The sequence below is a fragment of the Bufo bufo genome, chromosome 1 (genome assembly GCF_905171765.1).
Source record: "Bufo bufo chromosome 1, aBufBuf1.1, whole genome shotgun sequence".
Taxonomy (NCBI): domain Eukaryota; kingdom Metazoa; phylum Chordata; class Amphibia; order Anura; family Bufonidae; genus Bufo; species Bufo bufo.
Window position 1 is genome coordinate 840,863,020 of NC_053389.1, and position 21,574 is coordinate 840,884,593.

General features: G+C 46.0%; 1 protein-coding gene across 1 annotated transcript in view; it reads right to left on the reverse strand.

Moving 5' to 3' along the window:
- DLG4 (discs large MAGUK scaffold protein 4) overlaps nucleotides 1-21,574 on the reverse strand; it is a 194,923-nt gene that overhangs the window by 57,614 nt on the left and 115,735 nt on the right. The window contains exons 4-11 of the mRNA XM_040415427.1: nucleotides 16,221-16,274; nucleotides 16,081-16,131; nucleotides 13,216-13,340; nucleotides 11,693-11,862; nucleotides 9,216-9,352; nucleotides 6,869-7,013; nucleotides 6,626-6,764; nucleotides 3,689-3,845 (exon numbers count right to left, since the gene is read on the reverse strand). Of these exons, the coding sequence (XP_040271361.1) occupies nucleotides 3,689-3,845; nucleotides 6,626-6,764; nucleotides 6,869-7,013; nucleotides 9,216-9,352; nucleotides 11,693-11,862; nucleotides 13,216-13,340; nucleotides 16,081-16,131; nucleotides 16,221-16,274 (978 nt within the window). The remainder of the gene's footprint in view (nucleotides 1-3,688; nucleotides 3,846-6,625; nucleotides 6,765-6,868; nucleotides 7,014-9,215; nucleotides 9,353-11,692; nucleotides 11,863-13,215; nucleotides 13,341-16,080; nucleotides 16,132-16,220; nucleotides 16,275-21,574) is intronic.

Below are 21,574 nucleotides of genomic sequence, written 5' to 3' on the forward strand. Positions count from 1 at the left end.
GCGCTACAATACAAGCGGTCGTGGACGTCATTGCCACCTCTTGTGCCGGGTTCTCTTGTGGAGTGATGCCATGGTCATGAAGGTCACAATGATGTCATTATGGCGACCATCCTGTACCGCAGCACTGCCTCACAGGCCTCAGGCATAGCAGCATTACTCTATGAGGCTAAACAACTGGGCACAGGAGCCAAAAGTTCCTGTCCCTCCCATTTAACACTGACGCTCCCCACAGACCAGATGATCCTGGGCCGGTACTGGTCCATGGCCTGGTGGTCGGGGACCGCTGTGGTAGAGGACTTTCCTATTGTTTTCCCGCAGATGTAGAATGGTTGACAGTTCCTAGCATGTACATTAGAATGGTTGATCTCAGAATGATGGAGGATGTACAATGGTTGCTCGTTCCAGATATGGTGGAGGATCTCACACAGTTCTCCTGTAGATGTGAAATGTTGATTGTTCAAGACAAGGTGGAGGACCTTGTATTATTCTCCTGCAGATGGACAATGGTTGATTTTTCCAGATACAGTGGAGGACATCATACTATTCTCCTGTACACGTACCATGATCCTAGCATGATCAAGGATCTCATGCGTTTCTCCTGCAGATGTACATGGTGGAGGACCTCACACTATTCTTCTGCAGCAGTAGAAAGTCCATTGTGGGTGTCCATTGTCTCCCTTGCTGTTCGCAATAGAGCCATTGGCGGCAGCGGTGCGGAGCGCCTCCGAAATACGAGGTTTTAAATACGGACAGATCCAAAATAAAGTAGTTATGTATGCGGATGATACTATTTTTGGGGGACACATTGACCTCCCTGTCTGCAACAATGGCTCTTATAGGCCGATTTGGTCAAATGGCGGGACTAACTATCATTTGGCATAAATCGGCATTGATGTTCTTGCATGGTCACGCCTTGTCCGCGACTGCTTTAGCTAACCACATCCCCTGCGTAGCAAACATTAAATATCTAGGGATTCAAATCTCGCCCGGGTGTCAGAGTTTGAAGAGCTTAATTTAACGCCACTGCTTACGAAATTCCGGGTGACGGTTAGGGCTTGGTGTAAGCGGTTTCTATTGGTGGTAGGCAGAGTCAACCTTTTAAAGATGGTCATGATGCCACAACTTCTGTATGTCCTTGACAACGCCCAGGTCGGGATGCCTCTGGACAGATTCCACAGAATCAACTACATCTTTAGAGATCTAGTGTGGCATAGAGGTCAGCCTAGAATAAAGCTGGAGACTTTACGGTATGCAAAAACGGCGGGTGACTGGCGTTGCCTAACCTGTGGACATATTATTTAGTGGCTCCATGCCAACACTTTAAGGGTTGGTTGGAGTCCAACACAGTAGATATGACTGGTCAGATTCGAAGGCAAAGACCTTATGTGGATTCTGGAGGGTTCAGGGAGAAGGATTTGATCTCCATGCTTTACCTAATGCTCCTAGACAAATTTCTGGAGTCTCACCCATTGACTAGTATGCGTAAATGGGCAAGAGATCTAGGTAAGATATCGCAAGAGCAACGGGAAGATATTTTAGAGGCAGTACCACTATTCTCGCTGAGTGAAAATGGAAAACTGTCCTAATTATTCCTCATACACAGGGTGTACAATATTCTTATAGGCGTCAGATCTGACGGAACCAGCGGACTTATTACACGTTATGGCAACGTCAAAGGTTGGATGCATATTGGAGATCATACAGAAGGTCTTCTCTGTACTAAAGTTTGTATATTAGGATACGTCTCGGAAGTAGATGAGGCTACTGGGGTGCCGATAGGGAAGCTACTGTATGTAGCCAGGAAGCTGAGGGCTTTACACTGGATCCACACCAGTCCCCAACAGTGGAGGGTTAAAACTATGGTGATGTATGAAAAGGGGGTGCCCCCATAAGTATGACAAGTTATGGAGTCTATGGATGACTAATAGTCACATTAATGTATAAATGGAAAATAAGAAAGGGATGGAACCAATGCCGGAGTGGGGGAGGGGTGGGTAAGGGGGGGTTCTGTAGTTTGGGAGGGCGGGAGGAAAGGGAATTGTATATTCTTGTACATGCATCCAGGTATGTCCACTGAAAGTTGTCGTTGTACAATAGCCGAAGATGCTTGAAATATTTTTCTGTATATGGAAATATAACTATTAATAAAAAAAGATCTGATTAAAAAAAAAAAAGGCCCATTGTTCCCAGCATGGTGGAGGACTTTGTGCTAGTCTTCTGCAGATGTAGAATGGTTGATGTTCCAGAGATGGTGGAGAATACTGTACTGTCGTTCTTCAAATGTCCAGTATAATGGTTAATTGTTCCAGACTTGGTGAAGAAACTTGCCCTGTTCTCCTGCAGATATACATTGGTTGATTCCGTTAGATATGGTGGAGAACCTCCAAATTTTTACACAGATATACCATGTTTTCAGACATCATGGAGAACCCTGTGCTGCAGGTATAGACCATGTCTGATAAAAACTCTGATGGCTGTAGAAGACTGTATTTAGGTTTCTGTAACATTGTAGACAATGTCTGATAAGACTTCTGTAGACCGTAGAAGATTGTATTAAAATTTCTATCGCACTGTAGACCATGTCTGATAAGACTTCTGTAGAACGTAAAAGATTGTATTAAGATTTCTATCGCACTGTAGACCATGTCTGATAAGACTTCTGTAGACCGTAAAAGATTGTAGAAAGATTTCTATCGCACTGCAGACCATGTCTGATGAGACTTCTGTAGACCGTAGAAGATTGTATTAAAATTTCTATCGCACTGCAGACCATGTCTGATGAGACTTCTGTAGACTGTAGAAGATTGTATTAACATTTCTATCGCACTGTAGACCATGTCTGATAAGACTTCTGTAGACCGTAAAAGATTGTATTAAGATTTCTATCGCACTGTAGACCATGTCTGATAAGACTTCTGTAGACCGTAAAAGATTGTAGAAAGATTTCTATCGCACTGCAGACCATGTCTGATGAGACTTCTGTAGACTGTAGAAGATTGTATTAAGATTTCTATCGCACTGTAGACCATGTCTGATAAGACTTCTGTAGACCGTAAAAGATTGTAGAAAGATTTCTATCGCACTGCAGACCATGTCTGATGAGACTTCTGTAGACTGTAGAAGATTGTATTAATATTTCTATCGCACTGTAGACCATGTCTCATGAGACTTCTGTAGACTGTAGAAGATTGTATTAATATTTCTATCGCACTGTAGACCATGTCTGATGAGACTTCTGTAGACTGTAGAAGATTGTATTAAGATTTCTATCACACTGTAGACATGCAGTGCGATAGAAATCTTAATACAAGCTTCTACAGTCTACAGCAGTCTTATCGGACATGGTCTACAATGTTACAGAAACCTAAATACATGTCTTATATGTAGACCGTAAAAGATTGTAGAAAGATTTCTATTGCACTGTAGACCATGTCTGATGAGACTTCTGTAGACTGTAGAAGACTGAACTTGGGTTGCAGTGGTTCTGTAACTCTTTCTAGATCTCAAGCTTTCTTGGGACTTCTTGGCCTGTACATGTTTATGTTGTAAGATTTCACACATTTTCCAGCCACTCCCCCCCCCCCCCCCCATCACACACACACAATAAAAACAACATCTAAGGTTTACTGTACAATAATAGGAAAAAAATAAAACACTGACTGTAAAGCCGTTGAGTTGAGCTACTCACAGACAAGATTTGATCCCCCTTTCGTAAAGCTCCGCTCAGGTCAGCCGGACCCCCCGCCAAGATAAATGAGATGAATATTCCTTCCCCATCTTCTCCTCCAACAATATTAAATCCAAGCCCCGTGGAGCCACGATGAATCACAATCCTGCGAGGTTCACTGTGGTACAACAATGGAAGTCCCATATAATCCACCATTCAGTTAACCAGACACATCATACATCTATCTCCTCCTCCTTCTATACTGTATGGTCTATCTGATCTCTGTCCATCTACAGCTCCACCATGTCATGTTCTCCCATCATACATCCCATTGGTCACATCTAACTCCTTCTTTTATCATCATGTATGATCTATCTGATCTCTGTCCAGGGGTGTAACTACCATAGTGGCAGACCATGCAACTGCTATGGGGCCCAGGGCAAGAGGGGGCCCAGTTGGGATCATCCCCTCTTCTACTGGGGGTGAAAACTTGGCAAGGACTCTTCCCTCTAAAGGAACAACTTTTAGCAAATGAGGCAGTGGAAAAATGGACCAAGGGTCACTGAAAGGGGTTTAGGTGGAAACCCTTCTGTCCTGTGTGTGGAGCCTGGTTCGATCCTTGCTATGGAGCCCTTACTTCTTTATGTACGACACTGTCTTTGTCCATCTACTGCTCCACCATGTCATGTTCTCCCATCATATATCCCACCGGTCACATCTATCTCCTCCTTCTATTATGTATGATGCATCTGATCCATCTACTGCTCCACCATCTTTTGGACGGATCTTATTCCGCTAAATCTACTGTTTTCAGTGGTGTACTAAGGGGGGCCGTGGGGTGCAGTCTGCCCCGGGTGGCCCCTCTCATAGGGGTGCCAGAGCCTGGAAGCAATGAGCGCTTTCATCAATACAGATGGAAGCGCTCATTGCTGGAGCGCTGGGAGCTGGGTCCTGTCCCTCACCGCTCAGCTCCCCGCGCTCTTCCCCTCCTTCAGGCCGGCGGCGCACAGAATGGTGAAGCAGGAAGACTTCTCCCCGCTCCACCATTCAGCCTTCAGACACAGATCGCGCTGCCTGCGTGTGGGGGCAGAGCCTGCAGTCTGGAAATCTGCATAAGCTCCGCCCACACTGTGCTGCAGAGCGATCTGTGTCTGCAGGAAAGAGAGGACTGTGAGCTTCAGGAACGGGACAAGGTGAGTAGTTACTGTGTGTTTTCTTAATACAGAGGGGGCACAGAGGACTTTATTACTATGGAGGGGGCACAGAAGAATTCATTACTATGCAGGGGGCACAGAGGACTTTATTACTATGGAGGGGGCACAGAAGAATTTTTTACTATGGAGGGAGCACAGAGGACTTTATTACTATGGAGGGGGCACAGAAGAATTTATTACTATGGAGGGGGCACAGAGGACTTTATTACTATAGAGAGGGCACAGAAGAATTTATTACTATGGAGGGGGCACAGAGGGCAGTACTAATGTGAAGGGGGCACAATGAACATTTCTACTATGGAGTGGGCACAAAGCCAGAGGGCATTACTACAATGAAGGGGGCACAGAGGGCATTACTAGTACAGTGGGCATTTCTACTATTAAGGGGCACAATGGGCATTATTACTATGAAGGGGGCACGATAGGGATTATTACTATGAAAGGGGCACAATGGGGATTATTACTATAAAGGGGACACAATGGGGATTATTACTATGAAGGCGGCACAATGGGGATTATTACTGTGAAGGGGGCACGATGGGAATTATTACTATAAAGGGGACACAATGGGTATTATTACTGTGAAGGGGGCACGATGGGGATTATTACTGTGAAGGGGGCACGATGGGGATTATTACTGTGAAGGGGGCACGATGGGGATTATTACTGTGAAGGGGGCACGATGGGGATTATTACTGTGAAGGGGGCACGATGGGGATTATTACTGTGAAGGGGGCACGATGGGGATTATTACTGTGAAGGGGGCACGATGGGGATTATTACTGTGAAGGGGGCACGATGGGGATTATTACTGCGAAGGGGGCACAATGGGGATTATTACTGTGAAGGGGGCACAATGGGCATTATTACTATAAAGGGGACACAATGGGGATTATTACTATGAAGGGGGCAGAATGGGGATTATTACTGTGAAGGGGGCACAATGGGGATTATTACTGTGAAGGGGGCACGATGGGGATTATTACTATAAAGGGGACATAATGGGGATTATTACTATGAAGGGGGCACAATGGGTATTATTACTATGAAGGGGGCACAATGGGGATTATTACTATGAAGGGGACACAATGGGGATTATTACTATAAAGGGGACACAATGGGGATTATTACTGTGAAGGGGGCACGATGGGGATTATTACTGTGAAGGGGGCACGATGGGGATTATTACTATAAAGGGGGCACAATGGGGATAATTACTGTGAAGGGGGCACGATGGGAATTATTACTATAAAGGGGACATAATGGGGATTATTACTATGAAGGGGGCACAATGGGTATTATTACTATGAAGGGGGCACAATGGGGATTATTACTATGAAGGGGACACAATGGGGATTATTACTATAAAGGGGACACAATGGGGATTATTACTGTGAAGGGGGCACGATGGGGATTATTACTGTGAAGGGGGCACGATGGGGATTATTACTATAAAGGGGGCACAATGGGGATAATTACTGTGAAGGGGGCACAAAGAGGGCATTACAACTGTGAAAGGGGCACAGAGAGGGCATAACTACTGTGAGAGGGCACACATCTGTACAAAACTACTGTGAAGGTTGTACAATGAGGGCAAGACTACTCTGAGGGAGTACAATTTATTTTTAAGTATTGGGGGTGCCAGAGAAAGGACCAGCCTGGGTGCCAAACACCCTAGGTACGCCACTGACTGTTTGCCCTCTCTCTGTTTCCTGCCTAGCCCCCTCTTTTACTTCACTCTTACCGTGGCACCTCCTCTTCTCCCATAAGTTCTTTGGGAATGGGGGAGTATCTGCGGGGTGAGGTTGGTGTCATTATTGGAGCATACTCGGGGCCAAGATAACTTGGGTGACACAGGTCACTGTCCAGCTGCTGAGAGTAGGCTGCAGAGATATACAAAGAGGACAGGAGTTGTAGCTGAGTATTAGGTTATGGCACAGGGAGAACTATGGGAGGGCATGTTAGAGGAGAAGAGCAGGTTCCTCACAGGTGGTGATGTCGGGTGGGGCATAGGAGTCATTCAGATAGACGTTGGTTGGTTTGGCCACTTTCAGGTAGACAATGTCTGATGTATTCTTTAATGCTGCAACCGCATCTTCATGCATCACATCCTCCAGACTGACGTGATTAACCTGAAGAAGAAGACAGACAGTAAGGGACAACCCTTCTACATGAGCTTGTCATAAGGAGGAGGCCTCACTGCGACCAGGCCTTCAGACCACACAGAAGAACAAGAACCTCGTAGCTTCTCATCCAAAGAGACCAAAATCAGGAAAACATAGTGTAGACATATACAACAACGTCTGCAGAATGAGCTCCTTCCCCAATTAACCCACATCACTTCACACCCCATACATACCCACCATACATCACATACTCCCGTATATCTCAGACATCACATACAACATCCCATACACTCCACACACCCCATATATCTCATACGCTTCACACATCCCATACCTGCCATACATACCATACACTTCACACATTCCATACCCACCATACACCCCATACAACATCAAATACAATCCAAACAGCCCATATCCACATACATCATACAGCCACTGCCATACATCCCAAACACGCAATAAATCTGATACATCCCAGACATCATACAATATCCCATACACTCCGTACATCACTTACCCACATACATCCCATACAATTCATACACATTTATCTTAGCCCAAATCATCCACAGCCCCCGTATTCTATAGAAAGTGAGGAGTGCACCCCAAGTCATACACGGCCCCCGTATTCTAAAGAAAGTGAGGAGTGCACCCCAAGTCATCCACGGCCCCCGTATTCTATAGAAAGTGAGGAGTGCACCCCGAGTCATCCATGGCCCCCATATTCTATAGAAAGTGAGGAGTGCATCCCGAGTCATCCATGGCCCCCATATTCTATAGAAAGTGAGCAGTGCACCGCAAGTCATTCATGGCCCCCATATTCTATAGAAAGTGAGGAGTGCCCCCCACATCCACGGCCCCCGTATTCTATAGAAAGTGAGGAGGGCACCCCAAGTCATCCATGGCCCCTGTATGCTACAGAAAGTGAGGAGTGCCCCCCAAGTCATCCACGGCCCCCGTATTCTATAGAAAGTGAGGAGTGCACCCCAAGTCATCCACGGCCCCCGTATTCTATAGAAAGTGAGGAGTGCACCCCAAGTCACCCATGGCCCCCGTATTCTATAGAAAGGGAGGAGTGCACCCCAAGTCATCCATGGCCCCCGTATTCTATAGAAAGTGAGGAGTGCACCCCAAGTCATCCATGGCCCCCGTATTCTATAGAAAGTGAGGAGTGCACCCCAAGTCATCCACGGCCCCCGTATTCTATAGAAAGTGAGGAGTGCACCCCAAGTCACCCATGGCCCGCGTATTCTATAGAAAGTGAGGAGTGCACCCCAAGTCATCCACGGCCCCCGTATTCTATAGAAAGTGAGGAGTGCACCCCAAGTCATCCATGGCCCCCGTATTCTAAAGAAAGTGAGGAGTGCACCCCAAGTCATCCATGGCCCCCGTATTCTATAGAAAGTGAGGAGTGCACCCCAAGTCATCCACGGCCCCCATATTCTATAGAAAGTGAGGAGTGCACCCCAAGTCACCCATGGCCCCCGTATTCCATAGAAAGGGAGGAGTGCACCCCAAGTCATCCATGGCCCCTATATTTTACAGAAAGTGGGGAGTGCACCCCAAGTCATCCATGGCCCCCATATTCTATAGAAAGTGAGGAGTGCACCCCAAGTAATCCATGGTTCCCATATTCTAAAGAAAGTGGGGAGTGCACCCCAAGTCATCCATGGCCCCCGTATTCTACAGAAAGTGGGGAGTGCACCCCAAGTCATCCATGGCCACCATATTCTACAGAAAGTGAGGAGTGCACCCCAAGTAATCCATGGCCCCCATATTCTACAGAAAGGGAGGAGTGCACCCCAAGTCATCCATGGCCCCCATATTCTATAGAAAGGGAGGAGTGCACCCCAAGTCATCCATGACCCCCCTATTCTATAGAAAGTGAGGAGTGCACCCCAAGTCATTCATGACCCCCATATTCTATAGAAAGTGAGGAGTGCACCCCAAGTAATCCATGGCCCCCATATTCTATAGAAAGTGTGGAGTGCACCGCAAGTCATCCATGGCCACCATATTCTATAGAAAGTGGGAAGTGCACCGCAAGTCATTCATGGCCCCCATATTTTACAGAAAGCAGGGAGTGCACCCCAATATGAAAAGGTCCCAATATCTGTGGATTTTGAGCAACACCACAGCATGTTTGGAGCACCCCTAATATATATCATTTAGATATTGGCTGATGAGGATGATCTGTGACCTCACCGCAAGAATCTTGTCTCCAATCTGCAGCCGCATGTCCTTGTGTGCAGCCCCACCCTCAATGATCTTGGTAACGTATATACTGTTATCACCGGGAATGTGCTGATTACCAACGCCACCAGCAATGCTGAATCCAAGACCTGCGAGATTGAGAACAGAGGTTGATCAGGGGTGCCAGAAGAGGATTAAAAAAAAAAGATGACTGAGGTGTGATGAGAAGATATAAGGATGACTAGAGGCGTGAGGAGAAGATAAAAGGATAACCGTAAGTTTCAGGAAAAGACAGAAGAAGCATGAACAGAGGTTTCAGGAGAGACAGAATAAGGATGACGAAGTGTGAATAATAGATAAAAAAAGTAATGACTAAGGGTGGGAGTAGGGAGAGACAGAAGAAGGATCTCCAATAGGGCTGTGAGAAGAAAATTATAGGATGACCAGAGGTGTGAGAAGAAAATAGAAAAAGTATGATCGGGGTAGGACGAGACAGAGGAAGGATCTCCACTAGCAATGCAAGGAGAAGATATAAGGATGACCAGAGGTATGAGGAGAAGACAGAAGGAAAACCAGAGGTGCGAGAAGAAGATAGAAGACAGATGACCGGGGTGGGGGGCGAGATAGAAGTATCTCCACCAGGGGTGCAAGGAGAAGATAGACGGATGATCCCAGGTTTCAGGAGAAGAAAGAAGAAGGTTGACAAAGGTGTGAGGAGAAGATAGAAGGATGACCAAAAATTTCTGGAGAAGACAGAAGGATGACCAGAAGAGTGAGGAAAACATAGACGGATGACCAGAAGTTTCAGGAGAAGATAGAAGGATTATCAGAGGTGTGAGGAGAAGACAGATGACAGGTGACCAGGGTAGGGGTGGGATGAGATAGAAGAAGGATCTCCACTAGCAATGTGAGGAGAAGATAGAAGGATGGCCAGGAGTGTTGGTTGAATATAGAAGAAAGATGATCAGGGGTGTGAGAAAAACATAGAAGGATGACTAGAGCTGCAAGGAGAAGAAAGAAGAAGGAAGACCATAGCGGGGAGTGAGATAGAAGGATCTCCACCAGGGGTGTAAGGAGAAGATATAGGGATAATCACAGGTTTCAGGAGAAGATAGAAGGATGACCAAGGTGTGAGCAGAATATAGAAGGATGACCAAAGGTGTGAGGAGAACATAGAAGGATGACCAGAAGTGTGAGAAGAAGACAGACGATGGATGACTGGGGTGGGGGTGGGTTGAGATAGAAGAAGGATCTCCAATAAGGGTGTAAAAAGAAGATAGAAGGATGACCAAGGTGTGAGGAGAAGATAGAAGAAGAATGACTAGGTGAGTGAGATAGAAGAAGGATCTCCACCAGGGGTGCGAGGGGAAGATGGCAGGATGACCAGAGGTGCAAAGACAAGATAGAAGAGGATGGCTAGGTGGGGCAAGACAGAAATCTATTCCTAGCAGGGGTGCAAGGAGAAGACAGAAGGATGATCAAAGGTGTGAGGCGAAAACAGATGAAGCATGACTGGTGGGGACAAGTTAGAAGACGGATTCACAACAGAGGTGCACAGAAAAGACAGAAGGATGACTGTGATGTGAAAAGATGACAGAAGAAAGATAACTGGGGGTGTGAGGAGAAAATAGAAAGTAAATGACCAAGGTGCAAGGAGAGGGTAGAAGAAATATGACCATGGGTGTGAAGACAACAGAAGAAGGGTCCCCACCAGCAGTGCAAGAAGAAGATAGAAAAAGGATAACGGGAGTGTGAGTAAATTACATAAGGAGGACTAGTATGGGTTTGAGCACAAGGTAGAAGAAGGATGAATGAGGGTGCGAGGACAAGACAGAAGAAGGTCGACCCAGCGTGTGAAGAAAAGATAGAAAAAGGATGACTATGGTGTGAGGATTGAAGATGCATGATCGGGAGTGTGAGAACAAGACAAAAGAAACAGGACAGTGGGTGTGACACCAAGAAAGAAGAAGGGTCACTAAGGGAAAGGACTAAAGGAAGACTACGGATGTGAGGAAAAGTAGAAGAAGGTTGACGGGGTTTGAGCACAAGGTAGAAGAAAGAGGATCAAGAACATGAGGACAAGATAGAAAAAGGATGAAAATCCGTATGAGGACACTATAAAAGAAGGAAGGCCAGAGGTGTCTGGACAAGATACAAGAATGGCCGGGGCTTGAGGGCAAGGTAGAAGAAGTATGACTAAAGGTATGAGGTCATTATAGAAGGATGACCAAGGGTATGAGAACACAACAGAAGAAGGATGGATGGAGAGTGAAGACAAAATTCAAAAAGGATGACCAAGGGCATGAGGACACGTCTAAAGAATGATGACCAAAGGCGTGAGAACATGACAGATGAAGGATGACCTAGGAATATTGCATGTACATTTTCCTAGAAATCAGGACACCTTTTAAGTAGAGGAGCAGCCTGTGAGGAGGACATAGAAACGTGGACAGAGGAGAAAGGAGTGTTAGTTATATTTTCTCGTTTACCTTTTGGACCTTTAATCAATTTGATTTCAATGATTTTCTCAGATGCCGGCTTCCTGCGCATCACGTAGAGACGGACAATTGACCCTGCATCCTTCAAAGCTTCCACCGCAGTGCTGTGTGTCACCTCACGCACATCCACCTCATTCACAAATAGGATACTGTCATTTACTCTGAGGGTGCCAAGGGGCATGAGTGAGGGAGATCATGAGCAGTGAGAATGGGTGGGAAGGATAGGAAATGAGGAAGTGGGGGGATATAGACGTTCAGAGAGTGGAGGAAGACAGAAGAGAGAGGTCGAGAAGAGACAGGTAATCAGTGTCATGATTCAGGCGGCTGCACAGAAAACAACTACAAGTTCATCATTTTATCATCCTGATCCAGAATATGTTAAATATAGTACCCATGGAGCTAGCCGGGTCTAGAACTGTATATGTTCCTAATGAAAATATGGAGAACATGGCTAGGCTGCAGGGATTTCTTTGTAGTGTCCAGTGCTGTTACAGGAAGATCTGGTTCCCAGCCCGACCCTCCGTCCGATGACCACACAAATAAGCCTAAAATTGGGTAGAGTATATACTGATGTTATTCAGTGATAGTCACCCATTGAGTGACATCAGTACGGCCAGAAGCCATTTGGTCATTGTGCCCCTTGTTATCGAATCAAAGACAAGAAGGGCAACAGAGGCATAAAACATGATCTGAAGCCAGCCTTATATATGTATATACAGTCTCTCTAGGTACGTGTACTAATGGCCAGGCACTGGGTGTGGTTAGAAGTCTAGATCCAGTAGACGGTATATTGGTGGAATCTGGATATATACATGGTATACTCATTATGACGACATTGGATTGGTCTCCAGGGAGGGCAGGAAAGGAGGTGGCTGTGTATGATGGTGTCCTCTATGTAATGTATCTGTATCTTCTTGTGGTGTCCACTGCTTTGTCACCTCTATGTTATCAGTAAAGTATCTTTATATCTAAGTATCTGGAGGGTTGTAGGTTACACCTGGGGGTATGAAGGACTGGAAACCCATAGTAAGTGGGTTATATAGGAAACACAGGCAACAGGAAGGAATTAAAGGGACGGAAGACGGTGACAGATAGAAATCCCTTTCACAGGTGCCCATCCTACAATGTCTGACTGCAATAATTGCCCAATGGGTCAGCTATGGAGACAACTCCATCTCATGCTGAGAGGTGTCCCGTTGCACAGGGCAGCACCATGGCAGATCTCAGCAACAAAGCTCTCTCCCCATGATTCCAGAAGATTTAGAAGTGTTGCAGATCTCTAAATCCTAGCATTCTTTCTCCAACAAGAACAATACCTAGGAATCTTCATGGAGGAATGTAAAGGGTTTGGTTAACTGGTGTAGTGGAGACTTTACAGTCAGAACCAATGACTGCTATATAAACAAGCAGAAGGGGGCGAACAACAAAAAGCTTCAGGACTCTGAAAGCAGCTACTGCCCGTCCAAAAAGTACAGAGAAATCCCACCAACAGAAGGCCTGCACATCAACTTTACCTGAGCCGTCCATCCTGAGCAGCTGCTCCACCTGGAATGATCTTGGTGATGAATATGCTGGGGTCATCTCCCACATGTGGGTTATCAGTTCCTCCTGCAATGCTGAACCCCAACCCTGAGTTACCCTAAAAAGGAGAACATAGATGAGAGAAAGATAGGTGGGAAACCCAAAAAGGAATGTTAATGGGTAGGAAGCTCTTAAAGGAAATGCGTCACCAAAAATCTTGCCTCCCAGTTAAAACCAGATAGTGACACATCTCCTTTATTCTAATCCGTTTTTATTTTCTGATTACAGATTTTTTAAATTCCATTTCTGTACATGATTATGGGGACAGCCATCTTGAACATGATTATGGGGACAGTCATCTTGAACATGATTATGGGGACAGCCACCTTGAACATGATTATGGGGACAGCCATCTTGAACATGATTATGGGGACGGCCATCTTGAACATGATTATGGGGACGGCCATCTTGAACATGATTATGGGGGCGGCCATCTTGAACATGATTATGGGGGCGGCCATCTTGAACATGATTATGGGGGCGGCCATCTTGAACATGATTATGGGGGCGGCCATCTTGAACATGATTATGGGGGCGGCCACCTTGAACATGATTATGGGGGCGGCCATCTTGCCTGAGCTGTTCTTAACATTATTTAAAAAGCATTAAGAAAATTGCTTTACGGCAGCCCCATGTTCCATAGACACAACTGTGAGGAGTAGGGACGAGCAAACTTCTATTTTCAAGTTCGGCGTACAAGGTTTAGGTTCCGGATATCTAAGAATTCCGTTATGGATTCTGTTACCGCAAACCTTGTACTCCGAACTTGAAAACAGAAGTTCGCTCAACGCTAGTAAGGAGGGGCCTCATTAACTTCTATAGGAGAGGTTTCTGGGCATGCTCTGTGTACAGAGGTCATTGTACAAGGAAAGAATAGATAATCTATCGTGAGTGGTGGATCCTGTCTTATCTATGCACACAGGTATTATTAGAATGACAGATAAGCAGATAGCTGCAATAAAGTGATCTTCACAGATCAAGAAGTGGCGCTTATTATTAGGCTAAGTGGCCAGTGTGAAAACTGCAGGATTTTATGTTTTTTGTTTAACTATAGATATTAAGATGGAAAATTAAATATAACATCATAAAAAATTATTTAAAAGTATGTTAAACATAAAAATTTAATTTAAGCAATAAGTCATTTTCTGATAACACATTCTCTTTAAACATGGACTGACGACGAGGAACAGTGGACTAATAACGAGGAACAGTGGACTGATGACGAGGAACAGTGGACTGCTAACAAGAAATAGAAGACTGATAACGAGGAACAGTGGACTAATGACGAGGAACAGTGGACTAATGACGAGGAACAGTGGACTAATAACGAGGAACAGTGGACTGCTAACAAGAAATAGAAGACTGATAACGAGGAACAGTGGACTAATGACGAGGAACAGTGGACTAATGACGAGGAACAGTGGACTAATAACGAGGAACAGTGGACTAATAACGAGGAACAGTGGACTGCTAACAAGAAATAGAAGACTGATAACGAGGAACAGTGGACTAATGACGAGGAACAGTGGACTAATGACGAGGAACAGTGGACTAATAACGAGGAACAGTGGACTAATAACGAGGAACAGTGGACTGATAACGAGGAACAGTGGACTAATGACGAGGAACAGTGGACTAATGACGAGGAACAGTGGACTAATAACGAGGAACAGTGGACTAATGACGAGGAACAGTGGACTGCTAACAAGAAATAGAAGACTGATAACGAGGAACAGTGGACTAATGACAAGGAACAGTGTACTAATAACGAGGAACAGTGGACTAATGACGAGGAACAGTGGACTGCTAACAAGAAATAGAAGACTGATAACGAGGAACAGTGGACTAATGACGAGGAACAGTGGACTAATGACGAGGAACAGTGGACTAATGACGAGGAACAGTGGACTGCTAACAAGAAATAGAAGACTGATAACGAGGAATAGAAGACTGATGAAGGGGAACAGCGGACTCATGACGGGGAACAGCGGACTGATGACGGGGAACAGCGGACTGATGACGGGGAACAGCGGACTGATGACGGGGAACAGCGGACTGATGACGGGGAACAGCGGACTGATGACGGGGAACAGCGGACTGATGACGGGGAACAGCGGACTGATGACGGGGAACAGCGGACTGATGACGGGGAACAGCGGACTGATGACGGGGAACAGCGGACTGATGACGGGGAATATAGGACTGATAATGAGGAACAGCGGACTGATGACGAGGAATATAGGACTGATGACGAAGAATATAGGACTGATGACGAGGAATATAGGACTGATAATGAGGAATAGTGGATGGGTAACAAGAAGGGGAGGACTGTTAATGAAGAATAGTGGAATAATTATAAAAGAAAATGACTGTTACAAAAAAATAGTTGGCTGATAAAGCACCTTTCACATGACTGTACTTCTGGTCCGCATCCACTCCGCATTTTTTTCGCGGACTGCATGCGGATCCATTCAATGGGTCCACAAAAAATGTGGACAGCACACCGTGTACTTTCCGCATCCTTATATCTGAAATCCCACAAAAAAGATAGAACATGTCCAATACTTGTCTGTTTTGTAGACAAGAATAGGCATTGGTACAATGGGTCTGCAAAAAAAACAGATACTACACAGATGTCACATGGACGTCATCCATTTTTATGGTCGTGTGAATAATAACGAAGAGTAGTTGACTGAACATGAGGCATAGTGGAGTGATAAGGAAAAGTAATAGTAAAAAATACTGATAATGAATAATAGTCTAAAGGAACATTTGACAGACAGATAAATTGGTCATACTCTCTCCAGTGTGATCTCTTCATATTCCATTTCTGCCTCTGTCCCGTTGACCTGCAGAAGGAATGGACACTGTAGGTGGTTGGCTGTGATTGGATGGTCCAGCGCTCGGCTTGGCATCACTTGCAGTACAATATACTTACATAGGCTGGTGCTTCTAATGTGTCAGTATTCACAATCACAGGAGGAGAACTGGCCTGTAAATCACAAAACACAAAGAGATTAGTCCTCTACCTCAACTACTCCAGTCTGGACAATGGTCATCACTGCGGCCATTTCTGAGACTATTCATGGGAAGTCAGGAAAACTGTAGATCGGTGACTAAACCTAACCTCCCCGAGAAGCCATAAATCTATAGTAACATACTAAGAGAAATCAGGAAATCAGAAGAGACGAGAGGCAGCCAGGAAATAATATTACTGAGAAACCGGTGGAGGAACATAAGCCCCAAGACTAGTGGAAGAAGGCAAGTGGCACCTACCTCATATATGTTACCTAACAAAAGAGGGGGCACGGGATTCAAAGAAACGTAGTCACCATCCTCAAGGAATCATGGAACATCAAAGGAAATCCAAAGAACTTCCTCTAAAATTCATTCAACCCTCACAACAGCATGTTCCAGAGATTTCCATACTGCAACATCTCCAACAGCAGAAGATTCACAAGGGGGCCCTACTGCATCAAAGCTACTAGTGAGGACCACAGGGGTCAGTACTGCATCAAAGCTACTAGTGATGACCACAGGGGCCAGTACTGCATCAAAGCTACTAGTGAGGACCACTGCAACAGAACTGCATAACAGCTACTAGTGAGGACCACAGGAACAGTACTGCATCACAGCTAATAGTGAGGACCACAGGAACAGTACAGCATCAAAGCTACTAGTGAGGACCACAGGGGTCAGTACTGCATCAAAGCTACTAGTGAGGACCACAGGGGTCAGTACTGCATCAAAGCTACTAGTGAGGACCACTGGAACAGAACTGCATAACAGCTACTAGTGAGGACCACAGGAACAGTACTGCATCACAGCTAATAGTGAGGACCACAGGAACAGTACTGCATCAAAGCTACTAGTGAGGACCACAGGGGTCAGTACTGCATCACAGCTACTAATGAGGACCACAGGGGCCAGTACTACATGACAGCTACTAGTGAGCACCACAGGAACAGAACTGCATCACAGCTACTAGTGAGGACCACAGGAACAGTACTGCATCACAGCTACTTGTGAGGACCTGAGGAAAAGTACTGCATCACAGTTACTTGTGAGGACCACAGAAACAGTACTGGATCACAGCTACTAGTGAGGACCACAGGGGTCAGTACTGGATCACAGCTACTAGTGAGGACTACAGAGGGTCAGTACTGGATCACAGCTACTAATGAGGACCACAGGGGTCAGTACTGCATCACAGCTACTAATAAGGACCACATAAACAGTACTGCGTCACAGGTACTAGTGAGGACCACAGGAACAGTACTACATCACAGCTACTAGTGAGCACCACAGTAACAGTACTGCATCACAGTTACTAATGAGGACCACAGGGGTCAGTACTGCATCACAGCTACTAATGAGGACCACAGGGGCCAGTACTGCATGACAGCTACTAGTGAGCACCACAGGAACAGTACTGCATCACAGCTACTTGTGAGGACCACAGGAACAGTACTGCATCACAGCTAATAGTGAGGACCACAGAGGGCAGAACTGCATAACAGCTACTTGTGAGGACCACTGGAACAGAACTGCATCACATCTACTAGTGAGGACCACTGGAACAGTACTGCATCACATCTAATAGTGAGGACCACAGAGGGCAGAACTGCATAACAGCTCCAAGTGAAGACCACAGGGGTCATTACTGGATCACAGCTACTAATGAGGACCACAGGGGTCATTACTGCATGACAGCTACTAGTGAGGACCACTGGAACAGTACTGTATTACAGCTACTAGAAAGGACCACTGGAACAGTACTGTATTACAGCTACTAGTGAGGACTACAAGGGGCCAGTACCGTATCACAGCTACTAATGAGGACCACAGGGGTCAGTACTGGATCACAGCTACTAATGAGGACCACAGGGGTCAGTACTGCATCACAGCTACTAATGAGGACCACAGAAACAGTACTGCGTCACAGGTACTAGTGATGACCACAGGAACAGTACTACATCACAGCTTCTAGTGAGCACCACAGTAACAGTACTGCATCACAGTTACTAATGAGGACCACAGGGGTCAGTACTGCATCACAGCTACTAAAGAGGACCACAGGGGCCAGTACTGCATGACAGCTACTAGTGAGCACCACAGGAACAGTACTGCATCACATCTACTTATGAGGACCACAGGAACAGTACTGCATCACAGCTAATAGTGAGGACCACAGAAAGCAGAACTGCATAACAGCTACTTGTGAGGACCACTGGAACAGAACTGCATCACATCTACTAGTGAGGACCACTGGAACAGTACTGAATCACAGCTAATAGTGAGGACCACAGAGGGCAGAACTGCATAACAGCTACTAGTGAAGACCACAGGGGTCATTACTGGATCACAGCTACTAATAAGGACCACAGGGGTCATTACTGCATGACAGCTACTAGTGAGGACCACTGGAACAGTACTGTATTACAGCTACTAGTGAGGACCACTGGAACAGTACTGTATCACAGCTACTAGTGAGGACTACAGGAGTCAGTACTGCATCACAGCTACTAATGAGGACCACAGGGGTCAGTACTGCATCACAGCTACTTGTGAGGACCACAGGGGTCAGTACTGCATCACAGCTACTAATGAGGACCACAGGGGCCAGTACTACATGACAGCTACTAGTGAGCACCACAGGAACAGAACTGCATCACAGCTACTAGTGAGGACCACAGGAACAGTACTGCATCACAGCTACTTGTGAGGACCTGAGGAAAAGTACTGCATCACAGTTACTTGTGAGGACCACAGAAACAGTACTGGATCACAGCTACTAGTGAGGACTACAGAGGGTCAGTACTGGATCACAGCTACCAATGAGGACCACAGGGGTCAGTACTGCATCACAGCTACTAATAAGGACCACATAAACAGTACTGCGTCACAGGTACTAGTGAGGACCACAGGAACAGTACTACATCACAGCTACTAGTGAGCACCACAGTAACAGTACTGCATCACAGTTACTAATGAGGACCACAGGGGTCAGTACTGCATGACAGCTACTAATGAGGACCACAGGGGCCAGTACTGCATGACAGCTACTAGTGAGCACCACAGGAACAGTACTGCATCACAGCTACTTGTGAGGACCACAGGAACAGTACTGCATCACAGCTAATAGTGAGGACCACAGAGGGCAGAACTGCATAACAGCTACTTGTGAGGACCACTGGAACAGAACTGCATCACATCTACTAGTGAGGACCACTGGAACAGTACTGCATCACAGCTAATAGTGAGGACCACAGAGGGCAGAACTGCATAACAGCTCCAAGTGAAGACCACAGGGGTCATTACTGGATCACAGCTACTAATGAGGACCACAGGGGTCATTACTGCATGACAGCTACTAGTGAGGACCACTGGAACAGTACTGTATTACAGCTACTAGAAAGGACCACTGGAACAGTACTGTATTACAGCTACTAGTGAGGACTACAGGGGGCCAGTACCGTATCACAGCTACTAATGAGGACCACAGGGGTCAGTACTGCATCACAGCTACTAATGAGGACCACAGAAACAGTACTGCGTCACAGGTACTAGTGATGACCACAGGAACAGTACTACATCACAGCTACTAGTGAGCACCACAGTAACAGTACTGCATCACAGTTACTAATGAGGACCACAGGGGTCAGTACTGCATCACAGCTACTAATGAGGACCACAGGGGCCAGTACTGCATGACAGCTACTAGTGAGCACCACAGGAACAGTACTGCATCACAGCTACTTATGAGGACCACAGGAACAGTACTGCATCACAGCTAATAGTGAGGACCACAGAAAGCAGAACTGCATAACAGCTACTTGTAAGGACCACTGGAACAGAACTGCATCACATCTACTAGTGAGGACCACTGGAACAGTACTGCATCACAGCTAATAGTGAGGACCACAGAGGGCAGAACTGCATAACAGCTACTAGTGAAGACCACAGGGGTCATTACTGGATCACAGCTACTAATAAGGACCACAGGGGTCATTACTGCATGACAGCTACTAGTGAGGACCACTGGAACAGTACTGTATTACAGCTACTAGTGAGGACCACTGGAACAGTACTGTATCACAGCTACTAGTGAGGACTACAGGAGTCAGTACTGCATCACAGCTACTAATGAGGACCACAGGGGTCAGTACTGCATCACAGCTACTTGTGAGGACCACAGACAGGGGTCAGTACTGCATCACAGCTACTAATGAGGACCACAGGTGTCAGTACTGGATCACAGCTACTAGTGAGGACTACAGTGGTGAGTACTGGATCACAGCTACTAATGAGGACCACAGGTGTTAGTACTGCATCACAGGTACTAGTGAGGACCACAGGAACAGTAATACATCACCGCTACTAGTGAGGACCACAGGGATCAGTACTGCATCACAGCTACTAGTGAGGACCACAGGAACAGAACTGCAACAAGGCTACTAGTGAGGACCAATGGGGTCAGTACTGGATCACATCTACTAGTGAGGACTATCAAAACTGTACTGGATCACAGCTACTAGTGAGGACCTCAGGAACACTACTGCATCACAGCTACTAGTGAAGAAGACAGGAACAGTACTGCATCACAGTTACTAGTGAGGACCACAGAAACAGTACTGATGACAGCTACTAGCGAGGACCAGAGGACGAGTACTGCATCACAGCTACTAATGAGGACCACAGAAACAGTACTGCGTCACAGGTACTAGTGAGGACCACAGGAACAGTACTACATCACAGCTACTAGTGAGGACCACAGTAACAGTACTGCATCACAGCTACTAGTGAGGACCACAGTAACAGTACTGCATCACAGCTACTAATGAGGACCACAGGGATCAGTACTGCATCACATCTACTATTGAGGACCACAGGAACAGAACTGCATCACGGCTACTAGTGAGGACCAATGGGGTCAGTACTGGATCACAGCTACTAGTGAAGAAGACAGGAACAGTACTGCATCACAGTTACTAGTGAGGACCACAGAAACAGTACTGATGACAGCTACTAGTGAGGACCAGAGGATGAGTACTGCATCCCAGCTAATAGTGAGGACAAAAGGGGTTATTACTAGATCACAGCTACTAGTGAGGACCACAGGAACAGTACTGCATCACAGCTACTACTGAGGACCACAGGAATAGAACTGCATCACAGCTACAGTGCTGCTCATAATTATTTATACCCCTGGCAAATTTTGACTTAAAGTTACTTTTATTCAACCAGCAAGTAATTTTTAAATAGGTGTCTCCCAAAAGACAATAAGACGAT